The sequence below is a fragment of the Eptatretus burgeri genome, chromosome 3 (genome assembly GCF_056783735.1).
Source record: "Eptatretus burgeri isolate ZD-2024b chromosome 3, Ebu_testis_v1, whole genome shotgun sequence".
NCBI lineage: Eukaryota > Metazoa > Chordata > Myxini > Myxiniformes > Myxinidae > Eptatretus > Eptatretus burgeri.
In genome coordinates this window covers 14,414,282-14,430,402 of record NC_140963.1, presented here as the reverse complement: position 1 = coordinate 14,430,402, position 16,121 = coordinate 14,414,282, and the positions used below count along the sequence as shown (strand labels likewise).

General features: G+C 43.3%; 1 protein-coding gene and 1 long non-coding RNA gene across 7 annotated transcripts in view; both read right to left on the bottom strand.

The window, feature by feature from the left end:
* Nucleotides 1-4,113, bottom strand: part of LOC147029432 (uncharacterized) — a 13,881-nt gene extending 9,768 nt beyond the window's left edge. The window contains exon 1 of the long non-coding RNA XR_015055904.1: nt 3,833-4,113. This is a non-coding gene — a long non-coding RNA (uncharacterized LOC147029432). The remainder of the gene's footprint in view (nt 1-3,832) is intronic.
* The window catches only part of LOC147029431 (RNA-binding motif, single-stranded-interacting protein 3-like), a 371,659-nt gene extending 366,782 nt beyond the window's left edge, over nt 1-4,877 (bottom strand). For all 6 annotated transcript variants that reach the window (XM_085872471.1, XM_085872473.1, XM_085872474.1 and 3 more), the window contains exon 1: nt 4,585-4,877. In XM_085872471.1, the coding sequence (XP_085728597.1) occupies nt 4,585-4,629 (45 nt within the window). In that variant the 5' untranslated portion in view covers nt 4,630-4,877. The remainder of the gene's footprint in view (nt 1-4,584) is intronic.
* Nucleotides 4,878-16,121: the final 11,244 nt, after the last annotated feature.

Sequence of the window (16,121 nt, the reverse complement as noted above, 5' to 3'; positions counted from 1 at the left end):
ATGAAGCAAGGGCAATTGATCATAACTGTAACGTTTTGCATTGATCGCAATAAGGGTTTCTGAAATATAATTTTTAAATATTTTCCTTGAAACCAATGCGGCTGCCACACCTTGTGACTGATGACATATTTTTAAGTCAAATTTATGCAGCAAACACAGTGGATCATAACTGCATAGTATAGGATTGATAGGTTAAACAGTTTCAGATAAATAATTGTTCAATTATGTCCTAAAAGCCAATGTGGCTGCCACATCATGTGACTGATGAGGTCGTTGTTAAATAAAATATTTGCAGCAACAGTTATGTATCATCACTGCAAAGCTTCCCATCGAAAGGCTAAGTGGTTTCAGAATTATTATTTTTAATATGATCGACTCGGCATGGGGAATATTTGTTGAAAATTTCAATATCATCTGTCACATGGTCTCGCAGCCATGTTGGACAAAAAAAACCTTATCTGATCAATGCAAAACTCCAAAGACTACCTGTTTGGAATTTGATTTGATAAAGAGGACTTTAGATAAAGATAAAGATAAAGATAAAGATTTGATAAAGATAAAGAGGATAAAGAGGATAAATGATAAAGATTTGATAAAGAGGATAAATAAAATTTGATAAATGATAAAGATGATAAAGATTTGATAAAAGATTTTATAAAGATTTGATAAAGATAATTTTGATGTGGGTCAGGTCAGATGTCCGATCGAAGCATGGTTGTATCGAGGTGGGGTGGCATGGTATATATATTTTTTTCACCATATATGTGACGACTCATGTAGAATTTTTTTTTTTAAATAACGATGACATCAGAAGTTACGTGTTGTGGCAGCCCATATGGGGGGGGGATGAACGAAAAACGTTGGACCTTTGTATCTCCGAAACCGCTCCATGGAAAATATTGAAACTTGACACATGTGAAGTACTCCCCATGGGAAAAAAAGTGATTTTTTTGATGATCTCAAATGTGGCTTCATTATGATGATATAATTGCATATGTTAAACACTTTATCTGAGCAGCATGAAAAATTTTGAGGGTCATCTGGGGCTAAATTGTAATTGGCAAAAAAATTGATGACATCGGTCACGTAGTTTGGCAGCCATATTCTTTTTAACATTAAACCTTCAAAAATGTTCTTCGCTGTAATGGCTGAACAGATTGAGGCGAAACATTACAGGTATGATTGCTCATCCATGAGGAACAAAAAGTTCTCCACCGTTTTAGATATATTTTGGGAACATACATACATATATACAAGATGAGATATATATATATATATATATATATATATATATATATATATATATATATATATATATACATTTTAAAATCTGCTTCTTCACAGCGGCTTGACAGATCGAGGGGAAACTTCACTTACATACTCCCCGAGCCTTGGGGATACAAGGGTGTTCACGAATAATTAATAGGTCACATTGTCTGGCAGCCATATTGGCAGTCATAATAGCCATAATTATGATCTCGTAGACATGTGGAATACATGTTTTAAATTTCAACCTGATCGGACGTGAGGTCTGGCAGCCAGAATTATTTAATATTTAAAATCTGGGCTTCAGGTATTTAAAATCAAACTTTGCGCAAGTATGTTTTATGATGTAATAGTGTGGGCGGAGGCATACTGGCGATGTCGTGACGCCGAAGGTTGTTGTTCTCGTTTTTGTTTTTCTTTTAGAAGAAGAAGGCACTTCCAACCAAAAGAAAATTGATTTTTGTGTCCTATTGAGATCTACTCCGCTGATTTGAGCAATAAGCAAGAGCAGTCCCAGTCTCAGGCGACATTTCACCCACTTCACAACCGGCTTCCTCAGGCCATTAGACTATAGTCCATAGATTATTAAATCAATCCCAAATGAAGTTGAGGAGTTCTCAAGGCAAAATGGGTCACACTGATAATTATATTGATGATACGTAAAGACAGATTTGATTTTTATGCCTCCACTGGCAGAGTCACCTGAGGCATTATATGTCTTCGGGTTGTCCGTCCATTCGTACGAAATTCAATAACAATAAAAATATGCACACGCACACGCACACCATTTCCAGACAAAGTCTTTATCGTGTTGGCAGGAAACTTTTTATCAAAATAACTTATCACTCTGGCGGAAGATTTCATTTAATTATCATCTTTTTTTTTCACTTGCAGTGAAAGGAACGAGCAAATAATTTAATATTAAGCATATGGTCTAATTTGATTGACAAACAAAACCAGAATCTTTGTCAGTAGGAACCAAGTCTCGTTTATTCTGCTGACTTCCGAGCTGTTACCGAATAGCAGTTATTTATCTTTGAGTTACTTAATTTGACACAATTTTTCACTACTTTGACACATACTTTGCATTATGATAGCATTAACTTTTAAGCGCTGTTTTGAAAAAAAAACAACAAAAATGCTGCAAATACACAAAACTATGGTGAAGAAAAAGAACAGGAACATCTGTCCTTGTGGAAATGAAAACGACAGAATACATGATTAATGTAGTTCTCCTTTTTTTTTGTTTACAAGTATTAGTTAAAGTATAACGCAAAACAAACAATCCTTGTAATAATACACTTTCAGGAAGTTCTCGTCATGTAAATCAGTATGGCAGAAAATATTTATCCAATGTCAATATAAATGGCAATGAAAAAGGTTAGCTTAATTGAAAAAAAGAGGAAACAAACAAGTTATAAGAAAGTGAAGTAAATAGAGACATTTTTTTATCAAGCATGTTTGGCTCAGCAAGCGGGTTTTCTTGGATTTATGAAAACAGCGGTCTTTCTACAGTTGTAGGACTGCGGTTGACAGGTTGTAATTTGATGTTGATGGACATTTGTATGGCTGATGCTCTGACAAGATGCTGCCCGGTTGGCTTTCCGTGAGTGCACACAAATATGAGTACAACCCGAGTGATTGCCTCGTTACTCAATTTGAATCAAAACGCAGCCACCGGTGCTTCATATCATTGCATTGTTCGAAACCCAATACAGTACACAAAGCACAATATGGTCAAGTGGACATGGATCGGCCTTTGTGCTCATCACCATCGAAGCCAAATGGATCATCCTCATTGGAAACTATTTTATAAATATGTTTGCCTTCTTGTTCTAAGAAAGATACAGTTAGCAGTATATAACGCATTGCATACCAGTTGTGATAAAAAAATCCATATTTCTGATAAAAATTGGAGGAAATTGAATAATAATTCATTTTTCGAAGCCTTCCAAACGTGTGTTCTGTAATCTGTCGTGGTGCATAAGAACAAGCTGCCACTTTGTGATGGGGAGCAGTACTAGTTCTATTTGAAGAGAAGCTTGTGCATGTTATCGTATATCATTACTGGGTGGGGGAAGGGCACGGCAGTATCACACGGCTCGTAATTTACAGTGCAGCTCCAGGGGCAATGGAACGCCACGAATGCTTTCCAATAGTGTTTCGTTACACAGCTCTTTCGCTTTGACATTGTCTTGTACAATTTCAGAGTTTATGGATGAATGCTCCAGCATTAACCCAGGGAGGAATTTAGGAAGCAGACATTTCTCATTATGGCCTTTTTTTTTAATGTGTGGACACAAAAATCATCTTGGTCATTGAACAGGCACAGCAAGCTGGAACATCACATGAGGTCAGCACTGTTAATTCCTCCCCCCTTCTTTTTACATATGACTAGATTTGCACATCCAATGTTCTGCATCAATGCTGGACACACCCCAGGATCTCCAACTTCAAAATACGACCAACAGCTGGCGCAATAGCGCCCATCTGCTCTTCGACGGTGCTTGCGAAAGCTCTGCCACAGATCGAGGCTATCAGATGCTCTCTTGGCTTTTCCACCCACCTCCGATACAGGACCGTAGTGCAGCGAGCCATGACCCCTACGTCCTGACTTGTCAGCAAATACACTCCGAGTCAATATGTACTTTCTGATGATCCAATTGCGGTAATCATGCTTTCTTCATGTCTCTCAAAGCCGGGCGTCTATAAACGCCAACCCATGCGATCTGAGAAGGCATGACGGGTTACTAATCCAAGCTAGGAATCATTTCAGAAGTTTGAATCAATAGCTTGATGTTGAAGATGGAAGGAATTAACTCGGAGTAGTTTCCTCCTCCCTTTAATGTTTATATATATATTTTTTGAGATAATGCATTGTGCGGTTCCCGCAGTAACCAATTTGAATCGAGTCTGCCGACATCATTATTTACTTCCAAAACGAAGCAGATTCGAAACCTCATCTGCATATAATCGACAATATACAAAGGAGAGGGGAGAGAGATGGGGGGGGGTGGTGGGGGGGAGCGTAATGCTCATTAACTCTCCCACCGGTCTCTCCAAGAGCGAGGAGATGTGAACGTACATTTCCACACGCATACACATCCACATGTATCCATCTGCATGTTTACCGATTTGTCCATCCAATAAATACTCAGAAACATTCCATCATTATTGAGATCTCAACCAAATAAGTGAGTGAAAGACGCACAGACACAGGGGGGAAAAAAATGCAACAGACCCAGATGTCAACTGGCAGATGCAAGCAAGGTAATAATAAGCGTTGGAAGCGAAGTTAGCAGTACAGTTGTCACCTACCTGTTTAGAAGAAGAATTCCTCATTGGACCATGAGGCAAGATCATTGCATAAGCCTGGACCGGTTGAGTGAGAGGCCAAGCCGGCAAGGTATACAGGGCTCCAACACCTCCCTCTGTGGCAACGTTAGCAGGGAGTGAAGTGGACAGAGTTGAGTCACCTTGGCAGCCACGTTCTCTTCCCCGCCTCCTCAGTCAGGCGGCACCTTTCGCCCGAATTCAGGCACAACTTTAATTACCCTGGCCCAGACTTCATCTGCTGTGGCAGGCGATTCGTTCGCTCCAACACTCTCCGGGGGGCGGTACCAAGTGAGTGGGCGGCGAAGGGGGTCTGATGAAGGAGGCAACCGCAAAGCTTTCCTCTCCGGGGGGGAATTGACAGGCCATGTGCTGATATCATATCATATCTTTGTAGAAACGCGACAGAAAAGTGATGCTGATGTCCTTCAACGTAAAGACTTATTTTCCAGTGGCTGCATTATTTAGCACACGCATCCACTGTGAAGCAGTCTGTTGGTAGAGCCCAGCTGCATAACTGAAATTCCTTGAGCCACGTGATCTCTGACCGGCTCATTAAAGCTTCAGAGAGAGAGAGAGAGAGAGAGAGAGAGAGAGAGAGAGAGTGAGAGAGAGAGAGAGAGAGAGAGAGAGAGAGAGAGAGAGAGAGAGAGAGAGACAGAGACAGAGAGAGAGAGACAGAGAGAGACAGAGAGAGACAGAGACAGAGACAGAGACAGAGACAGAGACAGAGACAGAGACAGAGACAGAGACAGAGACAGAGACAGAGACAGAGACAGAGACAGAGGGAGAGACAGAGGGAGAGACAGAGGGAGAGACAGAGGGAGAGACAGAGCGAGAGCGAGAGAGAGAGAGAGAGAGAGAGAGAGAGAGAGAGAGAGAGAGAGAGAGAGAGAGAGAGAGAGAGAGAGAGAGAGAGAGAGAGAGAGAGAGAGAGAGAGAGAGAGAGAGAGAGAGAGAGAGAGAGAGAGAGAGAGAGAGAGAGAGAGAGAGAGAGAGAGAGAGAGAGAGATAGATGGTTGAGAGGAGAGAAACATAAATACAAAGATTCCATTTTTACCTCGCCTTCCTTCGTGACCAGTACTGTCTTTTCACTTGGCTGAAATAATCAGCCACCCACCAGGAGTAGGTTTTGTACAATAAAGGAGCCTTCATGTAATCGGCCTCAGACCACAAAAAGGCCAACAAAATTAGTTGCCTCGTGTCACAGAGGAAAGCAGGCATTAAAGTCATCGCTAGTTAGTGCCTGGGCAAGCCAAGTACTAATTGCCTTCCATTGAGTGGCAACTTTTGAAACGACGACGTGTTGGAGGTCAATTTCCACGACAGAAGAGCACAAAAGGAAGTCTGGTTCCCAAGTTGTCCTCGTCACCGCAGCCAGACGCATACCTTTAGGTCAGAGTCATATCCTTCCTGCCTCTCTGATCTACTGCACAAGGGCCCCTTCACTTCCATTGAGAAACTCCATGAAACTGGTATCTGGAGCCGAGCAACATCAAACAACAAGCCACATCAGCCTGACTTTCACATATGTGCACATTCTTTCTGGATCTCCCTCTCTCTCTCTCTCTTTCTACAAACTGTCACTGCACTGATGTTGTCAAACCAATGAGGATACACTCTGTTCTGTTCTTGCATCTGGCAGCTTGGCTGCCGGGTAGCTATCATTTATTGGAAGCACAGCTGTACCCCTCTACCAGTACACTGGTACTCATTTCGGCGACCTGGTACTCATTTCAAGATGACAGGCTGAGTCAACCCCACCTGGTGTAAATGCAGCAGCCAACATGGTTTGAACCCAGGACCCTAAGCCAGCCACCCGAGCTGCACTCAGCCAGCACCAGGCTTGAGGATGCACGAAGTTTTGCATGAAAACGATCAACCCTGAGATAAAGTGTGGGGAAACACATGAAGAGGCAAATGAAGCTCTGTTACAGCAGATATATTCTTCCTGTTCAATGCATGGAAAACTCTTAAATATAATTCTAGGTTTATTGTGTTATTTCTCATTAGAAACCATAGATATCATGTATTTTCTAAGACAAATTGAACTTGAGTTTCAGAAGCACGTTCAATCACTTGTCCAATATTTATTCATATATATATATATATATATATATATATATATATATATATATATATATATATATATATATATATATCACACAAGATGAGAAGATATCATTTTACAAATCAAGCCTTGTCCATGATGACCTCCACCGAAGGTGAAATGAAGGATATGTTTTCACCTCTGTTTGCTTGCTGTCTTTGTGAGCAAGATATCTCCAAAGGGTTATGGAGGGATTCAGATGAAATTTGGTGGGCAGGTTTGTTGTGTGACAAGGAAGAACTGATTAGATTTTGGTGAAAATCCGAATCCTGATAGTACAATGTTTTAAGTGATTATTCACCATTGAGTGATGTGGCCAAAAATGATATATAGGATGATATGTGAAAAAGTTGTGGACGAGTTGCAACAAAACTAGGTGGATGAGTTGGGTCGGTGACAAGAACAAGCGACGGATTTGATTTTGATTGAGGTCCGGATGCAGATCCAGCTTTTCAATGGATACAAAACGTAAACTGTTCAGCTTGGAGGAGGTATGCGCTCTCCCGAGTGCCGTTCTAGTTTAGTATCAGTCAATACTTTGTGTGTCCACCCTTTAGCTTTCTTGAGTGCCATCACCCTTTCACACACTCTCACAACACTCTTCCAGGAATTGTGCCAAATATCGTGCAGAACCAAACTCAGTTTTGAAAGGTTAGTTGGGTTCCTCTGTTACCTGTGGACGGAGGTTATGTTTTCACACCTGAACGGATTCAGACGAAACTTGGTGGACAGGTTGGGAATGTGACAAGGGCGAATTGATGAGATTTTGGCGAAAATCTGGATACTAGAATTAAGCCACCCCGCCCCCCCCCATCGAATAGGGGAAGGTTTATAGCTGTTGGTGGGTTTGTTTTGACAATTAGTGCTTCCAATTTTAATGGTACCACAGAGTTTCTTTGATGCCAAGGAGTACAAAACCACCATTTGAAAGAAAAATATTATTTCTGCACTCCCAACACTCCAAATTTCAAAATGGTATCAATTTCTGAGATGTATCTCACAAGTTGGGACTTTCAGAATGAAATTTTGCATCAATAATGTGAATATAAAATATGGGTAGGGGGGGCAGGGGAGGGGGTCACATAATGGTTTTGACTTTGACCTAATTAAGGAATTATAGACATTTTAATATTTTCACCATAACTTGACGAAGGTTTGCCCGATCGGAACGAAATTGCCCTCCCTAGATAACCGAGAGCAAGGCGCATTTAAGATTAATTTACATCATACCCCTCCAGGATCAGGTAAAGGTCAAATGGCGGTCTGAAAAAAAAATAACATGCTTTTTGTCGTCGCTCAATTTTGCCAATGCAGAATCTCAAAGACCACTTGGCATTCCAATACGTTCTTGCATCATATGGGTGTACCTGCATTGAAGTTCTGCACCTGATATTTGATTAGTTTACTTTCCCTTTTTATGTGGATTGTGACAAATTTAACAAAAAACACCTTTTTGATCAAAACTACAATACATTTCCTTAGAACTTCATGATGTTGAGTTTTATTGCTAGATTGTAAATGGGGACTCATTTTCTAAATTTACACTCAACCACTAAATGTTGAAAGTAAAGGTCATGGGGGTCCGAAAGAAATATGGCCATCATTGAATCACGGGCCAAGAGTAAGTCGTGTGCAATTGCCAAGGGAAAGCCTCCCCGAGCCTCGTTTTGTGATCGCAGCCACCTACTTTTAAAAATGATTCTTCAAATTGAGAGGAAGGGCCAACAACGATTGACTGTATTGCCCAATATCTCAAAACATTATGGACGGATTCGGACGGAACTTGGTGGACTGGTTGGGCATGTAACAAAGAAGTACTGAATAGATTTTGGTGAAGATCAGAATATATATATGTATATATATATATATATATATATATATATATATATATATATATATATATATATATATATATACATATACACAGACATACTAGTACACAAATAAACATACACATACACACACAACCATACATATATACAAACATACATACATACAGTACATCGTGTTGCAGTTTTGTGAAGTCGGCACTCTACCAAGGCTAAGGCACACAAATACATCGGGGTCCGGGGACAGTTATTTCATGAGTATCCATTTTAGATAGCCCTTCACTCCAGGCTGAAATGTGTCCCGCAATTCGTAGGCATGATCAGGAATTGGATGATGTGAGTGAGGAAAGTGGAAAAAAAAAACTTTCGTGTTAAGAAAAAAACGTTGCAGCTTGTTCAAGGTCAAGGCATTGTTGAGCAGGCCAAAAAAAAAAATGGCGAATTAAGACCCACAGTGAGGGACAGCGGGGTGAACAAGGATGAGCCTTGATAAAGAATGATTAAATAAGGCCGTTAATTATTTTCAAAAGGGGTGTTTAAATTCACCCAAACTCCCAATTTTCATTCATGCACTTCCTTGGATTCCTTTCTGAGGCAGTGTGAGTTTCAGGCCTCAAGGTTGCATGGTTTTGGAGTTATAGAGGACACACACACACACACACACACACACACACACACACACACACACACACACACACACACACACACACACACACACACACACACACACACACACCAAGCAGTTTAACAAGTGTGCGAGTCGAAGGGCTCGAACGAAACCCCGGAGGTACAATTAAAGTATGCTGTGATTGCATGGTCGGGTCAAGATGCCCCTCTGATCGGCAGCTCGGCCATGTGGCACAGGTGTGGTTCTTCTCTGGTCTTGCAGCGTCAGGGATCTCCCTCACACTTCATCTCTCTGGGGCTTCTCTTGTGCCATTTCTTGCCCGAACCCGCTGCAAAGCGGCAAGGTCAGGTCAGGTCAGGTCAGGTCAGGTGGGGAAGCATGCGACAGAGCAGCGCGTCGCTGCATCCACTTTGCGCCAGTACTCCAGGGGCCTCCGTCTGGCCACCCCCCAGGCAGATGCCTGGCCTATCCCAATCTCCTTGAGATGCTGATCAACCTGGTGCAAACACAAGGTATGTGGTCGGCCCATTGGCCTCCTCCACTGAGAGAATCTGTTGAGCAGGAACAGCGTCAGGCAAATGAGCCACATGTCCATACAGCCGCAGCTGACATTCACGGACTATGCAGGTAACAAATCTCATTTGAGTCCCTCTCAGTAACCGCTCGCTTGACACAAAGTCCGACTCGCAATAGCCAAGGATTCTCTGAAAAGACGTGGTCCCAAAGGAATTCCCTGGGCAGTCACCATCTCAGATCCTTGGGCAGAGTCGAAGTCTCACACCCATACAGAAACACTGGAAGCACCAAGGACCTCAAGACTCGGACTTTCGTCCTCCCGCACAGGTGCCGGCAGTGCCACACCCCATGATCCAGTGAATCCATGACTCCCCAGGCCTAACCCAGATGTCTATTGAGCTCTGGCTCACAGCCAGCAGAGACATGAATATCACTGCCAAGGTAAGTGAATATCTCCCTGACCTCAACATCCTCACCACAATCAGGTACAGACAAGATTGCAGCATCCAATATGTCATTGAAAGCCTGGATCTTAGTTTTTACCTAGGAAACCCATAATCCCAGTGGCTCCATCTCCTTATTCAGCACCTTGAGGGCCCCCTAAAGGATATCCAGAGTCTCCGCAAAGATGACTGCATCGTCTGTGAAATCAAGATCAGAGATCCTGACATTCCCAAATGATGCACAGCAGCTTGATCTCTCCAACATCCTCCCCAAAATCCAGTCAATACAAGCGCTGAAAAGTGTGGGGGCCAGGACATACCCCTGAAGAACTCCAGTAACAACTGGAAATAAATCAGAGATGGTATCACCACAATTCACAACACTCTCAATCCCATAGTAGAGTTCAGACATCAGATTGATCAGTTTTGGTGGAACCCCATGAAGACCAAGAATCCTCCAGAGGGCATCCCGATTCACTGAATCGAATGCTTTGCTGAGATCAACATCGGCTGCAAGCAGCCCCTGTCAAAACTCTCGTCTGCGTTCAGTGAGGAGGTGGATCACAGTTGATTGGAGGGTCAGCAACAGGGGTAGTAACACCCCTGACATCCAACTCAACAGCTGGTGGATCAGCCTGGTACATATGCTCAAAGTAACTGGCCCACCGGGACTTCACTTCAGAATCCTCTGTCAAGATCCCACCACCCTCTGCTCCAACTGCAGTACACCGAGGAATGGGCTTGGAGAAATGCAAAGCGTGAATTAAACTGTAAGCAGGATGAGAATCACCTGACCACAGGTGATGCTCGACCCCCTCACAGATTCCTCGCACATTGGCCTCCATGTCCACTCTCAGCGCAAGTACAGTTTTATGCCTCAGCTCCCTGAACAGCTCAGCTCTACCATTCAGCCTGGCCCTGCGACTCTGGTCAATGGGGTCCAGTCTCACTTGAGAGATAAAATTCTTCTTCACTCTTCAAAGAGTTCCAAGACATCCACCAGCAACATCAAGAATGGTGGTCTTGAAGGCACTCCACAATTCTACAGGATTCCCCAAAGGACCCAAGCCTCCAAATCCCCACTCAGGCTGTTCACAAACTCCTCAGCTGCCATGACATCCTTGAGCTTGCCAACATCCAGCCTAGGATGGGATGGTACCATTCTCCCGTATTTAAGCTGCAACTTCAGAGTTGCAACACGAAGCCTGTGGTCGGTGTTGAGGAAATGAGCACTCCTGTAGACCCTGCAGTTCTGGATCATCCTCCAGTGACCATCAATGAGCACAGGGTCAATCTCCTTTGCCACACCACCTGCGTTGGAATACAAAGTCCATTGATGAGCCTGGGGGTGCTGAAACCTTGAAGCAGTCACCCTAAGTCCATGACTTCTTGCAAAGTCAAGGAACTTAGTGCTATTCTGGTTCACAGTTCCAGAAAAACACATGGGAACCAACACATGTCTCATAACCATCCTCATTAGTTCCAGTTGATGCGGTGAAATCCCCCAAGACAAGAACAGTATCTCAACAGGGCCACTGGTCAACCACAGACTCGAGCGTGGCATAGAAGCGTCCTTCACATTGAGATCACTTGCTTCAGTCGGAGCACATTCAGACTATGGAAATGACACCCTATAATAGATGAATCCTAAATCTCATAATACACTCATTGACCAGTGTTACCTCAACTATCATTGGAGTCAACTTCTTGGACACAGCTACAGCAACTCCTTGGGCATGGTAACCATCAGAGCGACCAGACCAATAGTAGGTGTAACCATCCACCATGTTCTCACCGCAATCCGGTGTCTGAACCTCAGAGTGCTGCAGTACTGATGTCCAAACACTTGAGTTCAGATGGTAACAGACAGGTGATCATTCTCTCTTTGGTATAGGACATTCCAGACAATCACCCAAAGGGCCTGCCTCAAGTTAAGCCATGGAGACCACCGTCTGATGGACGACATCTCAGCATCACTCTGCCACACACCACCGCAATCTGACCTGGGAAAGGTTACACCGTGGTTTTCCTCCTTTCATCAAAGAGTGGGGGTCCCGAAGGCTTTGCCCCGATCCCATCATCCGGTGAGCTGCCCTGCGGATGGCAACTGTACAAGAGGTACTCCCACGGAGTGGCTTTTCACATTTCTTTCTGTTTTCGGTATGTTTTGCGGAATGAAGGGTTTAACGGTGGCCGGAGTGCAAATCCTGCCACCAACCTGCTTATAAAAAGTAACCCAACTGCAGGCGGAAGTCCGCAGACACAGTTGGGCACTAGATATGAATGGCCGTTAGCTCACAAGCAGCTGTTATATGTATACATACATATATAGAAGGAGATAGTGCTTTATTCACTAGAAAGGTGGCGGTTACGAGGAAATATGATAGAGATGTTTAAGATAATGAAATGGAGAGATAAAATAAGTGCAGATAAATTATTCAACAGAATAGACAATGATAGAACCAGGTACCATACCTTGAGAGTAAAGAAGAGGAGAGTTAAGACGGAAGCAAGGTAGAGGACTTTCACTCAGAGAGTAGTTAATGCATGGAATGGTCTCCCTGGAAAGGTCGTGGCAGCAGAAAAAGTAGATCAGTTTAAATTAGAATTTGATAGGTACCTGGAAGTTATGGTGATACAGGGGTATGGGGATGTTGATAAGACTACTTTTAGGTCGTTTGAGCATTGATGGGTGATTGTGTTTGGAGTGCTGTTGGTGGGGGTCTTGTCAAGGGGGGGTTGTGTGGTTGATGTGCGTTTTTAACCAAGCCCATGCCCCCTCCCCTGAGGGGAAGAAAAGGGGGGAAAAATACAAAAACAACAACAAAAAAACCCAAAACCCCCAAAAAACAAACAAACAAAAAAGATTTAATCAATGAAAAACAATTTTTTGCATTTTCCTCCTTGGATCTTGTGTAGAAGGGTTGGTGTGGTGTTCATGCAGGCGTGATGGGCTGAATGGCCTCCACCTGTTTGGGATTTCCTTGATATACACACACACACACACACACACACACACACACACACACACACACACACACACACACACACACACACACACACACACACACACACACACACACGGCTCCAAACGCGCACTGAGTGTAGTTTGTATGTTGGATGCAGCGGACTTTCTCCGTTACCCATGGACTCCTTCACAAGTCACAATGCACATTCGGGACCCGAACCAAATCCCTGTATCACCCTTCCCGTGACCCCTCCTCGTTGCTTACGGTCTTGCCATGGTCTGGTAACTGGATGAAGGCTGTGATAATTCTGGACACTCACCTGGGACATTCCCGGTGGAATGTGGTGGAAAATATAGCGTCTGTAGGGTGGTCGAGCATTGCGCGGCGCCAAGAACAATGGCCGACACCACGCGGTGCTCAAAATAGCGGGGCGAATTGTGGCGATGCAGAGGTATGAGGCTGTGCGGGAGTATTTTTCCCATGTGCGGGAGGCGTTTTTGGTCAAACTGTTGACATTGGTGAGTGAGGTGAGGAGTGAGGTGAGGAGTAAGGCGAGGTTCCGGTTGGGAATTGGCACGCAGATTTGAATGGAAAATGGCGTGCAAGATCCCGAGGAAGGTTGTCTCGTGTGCAACAGAGATGATCCGAGCCACGGGAGGCATCGTGGTGTGCCTATGAAACAATTGTCCGTTGAATGGAGTGTGTGCTTGCATGCTTGTTGTGTATTAAGGCTAAATGGAAAAGGTTAGAGTAGAACTCAGAGTACGGATTAAAGAGATATTTATGAGACCTAACTACGAGTCCCATGCAATGCAATTCGTCCCGCTAACCAAGTAGACATGATGGTAGGACTTACTACATGAATAGAAATGAAATAACTGCCTGGGGATCACTGGATGTTGGGTGCCATTGCCTTAGAGGCATGCAGTTTTGCATAACCGCAACAATATATTGAAGAAAGACCCACCCACATCTCTCTCCTGTGAAAGGAGGAAATAACCAATCAGCTCTCACATAATCAAGTCAACCCAGGTGGTGAGGACTCCAAAATAAATCGATGCCTCCCATGTTCTTCCAGCCGAATAAGCTGCATAAATCAACCAAGAAAGGCTGCCAAGGTAAGCCCTTTGCCATTTCAAACCCTTCCCGGAGTTCTTCCACAACTGTATACAGTATGTACATATATTCTGCACTAATAAAAGCTGTGTGTGTGTGTGTGTGTGTGTGTGTGTGTTTGTGTGTGTGTGTTTTGTTCATAAAGCATAATATATTCTCTCTGCCAACTCCCTTACCCACATCTCTCTCTTTCTCTCTCTGGACATACCCGGATGGTGGTTATGTCTGGATGGTGTTTGTCTCCAGATGTGTCTGGGCAGGGTTTGTCTCCAGGCGTGTCTGGACAGTGTTTATGTCTGGACGGGAGCTTGTCTCTAGACCATGCTTATAGTATATGCGGTAGAAAATGGATTTCAGACATTATTATGTTTCAATCTTCACCGTTATTCTCTGCAGAATAATTTTGATGAGACGGCATGAATCGTAATTAACGCTTTACCGCACATTTGCCTAACCTTCCTCCCACCTCATGCTGTCTTCCCTTCCCCCTCCCCTCCTTGCTCCCCCTCCCTCCTCCCTCCTTTCCCCTCCACCTCCTCACTCTCCTCCCTCTCTCTCTCTCTCTCCCAACCCTCTCTTCCTCTTCCCTCTTCCCCCCTCTTTTTCTCCCTCCCCCTTTTAGTATTACTGTCAGTAAAGCGATGGGTAGTATTTGCCAGTAAAGAATAAAAGATATAAAATAAAAGAAAAAGCAAAAATTAGAATGAATAAAGAAAAATGCAAAAATAGTGGGGCAGATAACAGCAATTTTTGAGAGGAATCATGCAAATGATGATACAAGCATCAAATTTGGCACATTTGTTCTCCAGGGGATTCTAATCAAATTTGCCTGATTGGCCATTTGAAAATCCAAATTTTTCAAAATTTGGATTTTTCAAATGGCCAATCGGGCAGATTTGATTCGAAAGCCCTGCAGAACAGAAATGCCAAATTTGATGCTTGTATCATAATTTTTCTACTATCTACGACACTAAAAGTAGAAAGACGTGTGAAAGGAACAAAAAAAACAAAGATGCTGGGAAGAACCCAGACAGATACATTTCAGCAGTCAATCCCCAGGCTCAAACGCAGCAACAAGTACAAGCTACCAGAGGTCTGTCAGTGAGGAAGCACAGTCCACACAGCATCAGGATATAATTCAAACATAATCAAACTGAAGACCAAATACTGCATTGGAATCATCAGAATGAACCCGAATCAGTGAAATCATCATTGTGATGAGAAATTTATGAAACCTCCCACCCATCTTAAGACACCCGTCGGGACCCCAAAAGGTTCCGCAGAAAGCTTGGTGGGGCAACCTCAAAACTGAGGAAGTAATTTAGGGGCAGAGACCGGCAGACAGAGTGCCCTTTTACATTTCCTGGATACATGCACTCATACATCTCATATATAAGGCTCATTCTAACCACTCACTGACTGATATTTAAGTTCGGTGCCTTCCGGGTGACGTAGGGGGGAAATACATGGGGGGGGGGGGGGGTCACAGAATGGTTGGTAAGCACCCATCAATCAAAATATAAATGAATGAAAATAATTAATTGAAAATAAAATAAATGAAAAAAATTAATGCAAGTGAGCGACCTGAGACAATGGGGAAGCAGGGTCTGTTATTGCTTACAATGTGTAAGCATACCCTGCTAGAATACTGTATACATACCTAACAATGCTCAGTGATCAACAATACCATCTGTCCCCCCCCCACACACACACACACACACACACAAATTATGCAACTTGCATGTCACCCCATTTAACCTTGATGCACCGGTAGCTTCGGTCCTACTCACCGTGATGCATGCAATACCAGGTCACACAAAATGAAAAAAACATAGCAGTGAAGATCATCGATATTATTAATGGAATTTTTGGTTAAGGTCTGTAAAAAACACTGCTTGGTTTGATCCCCAC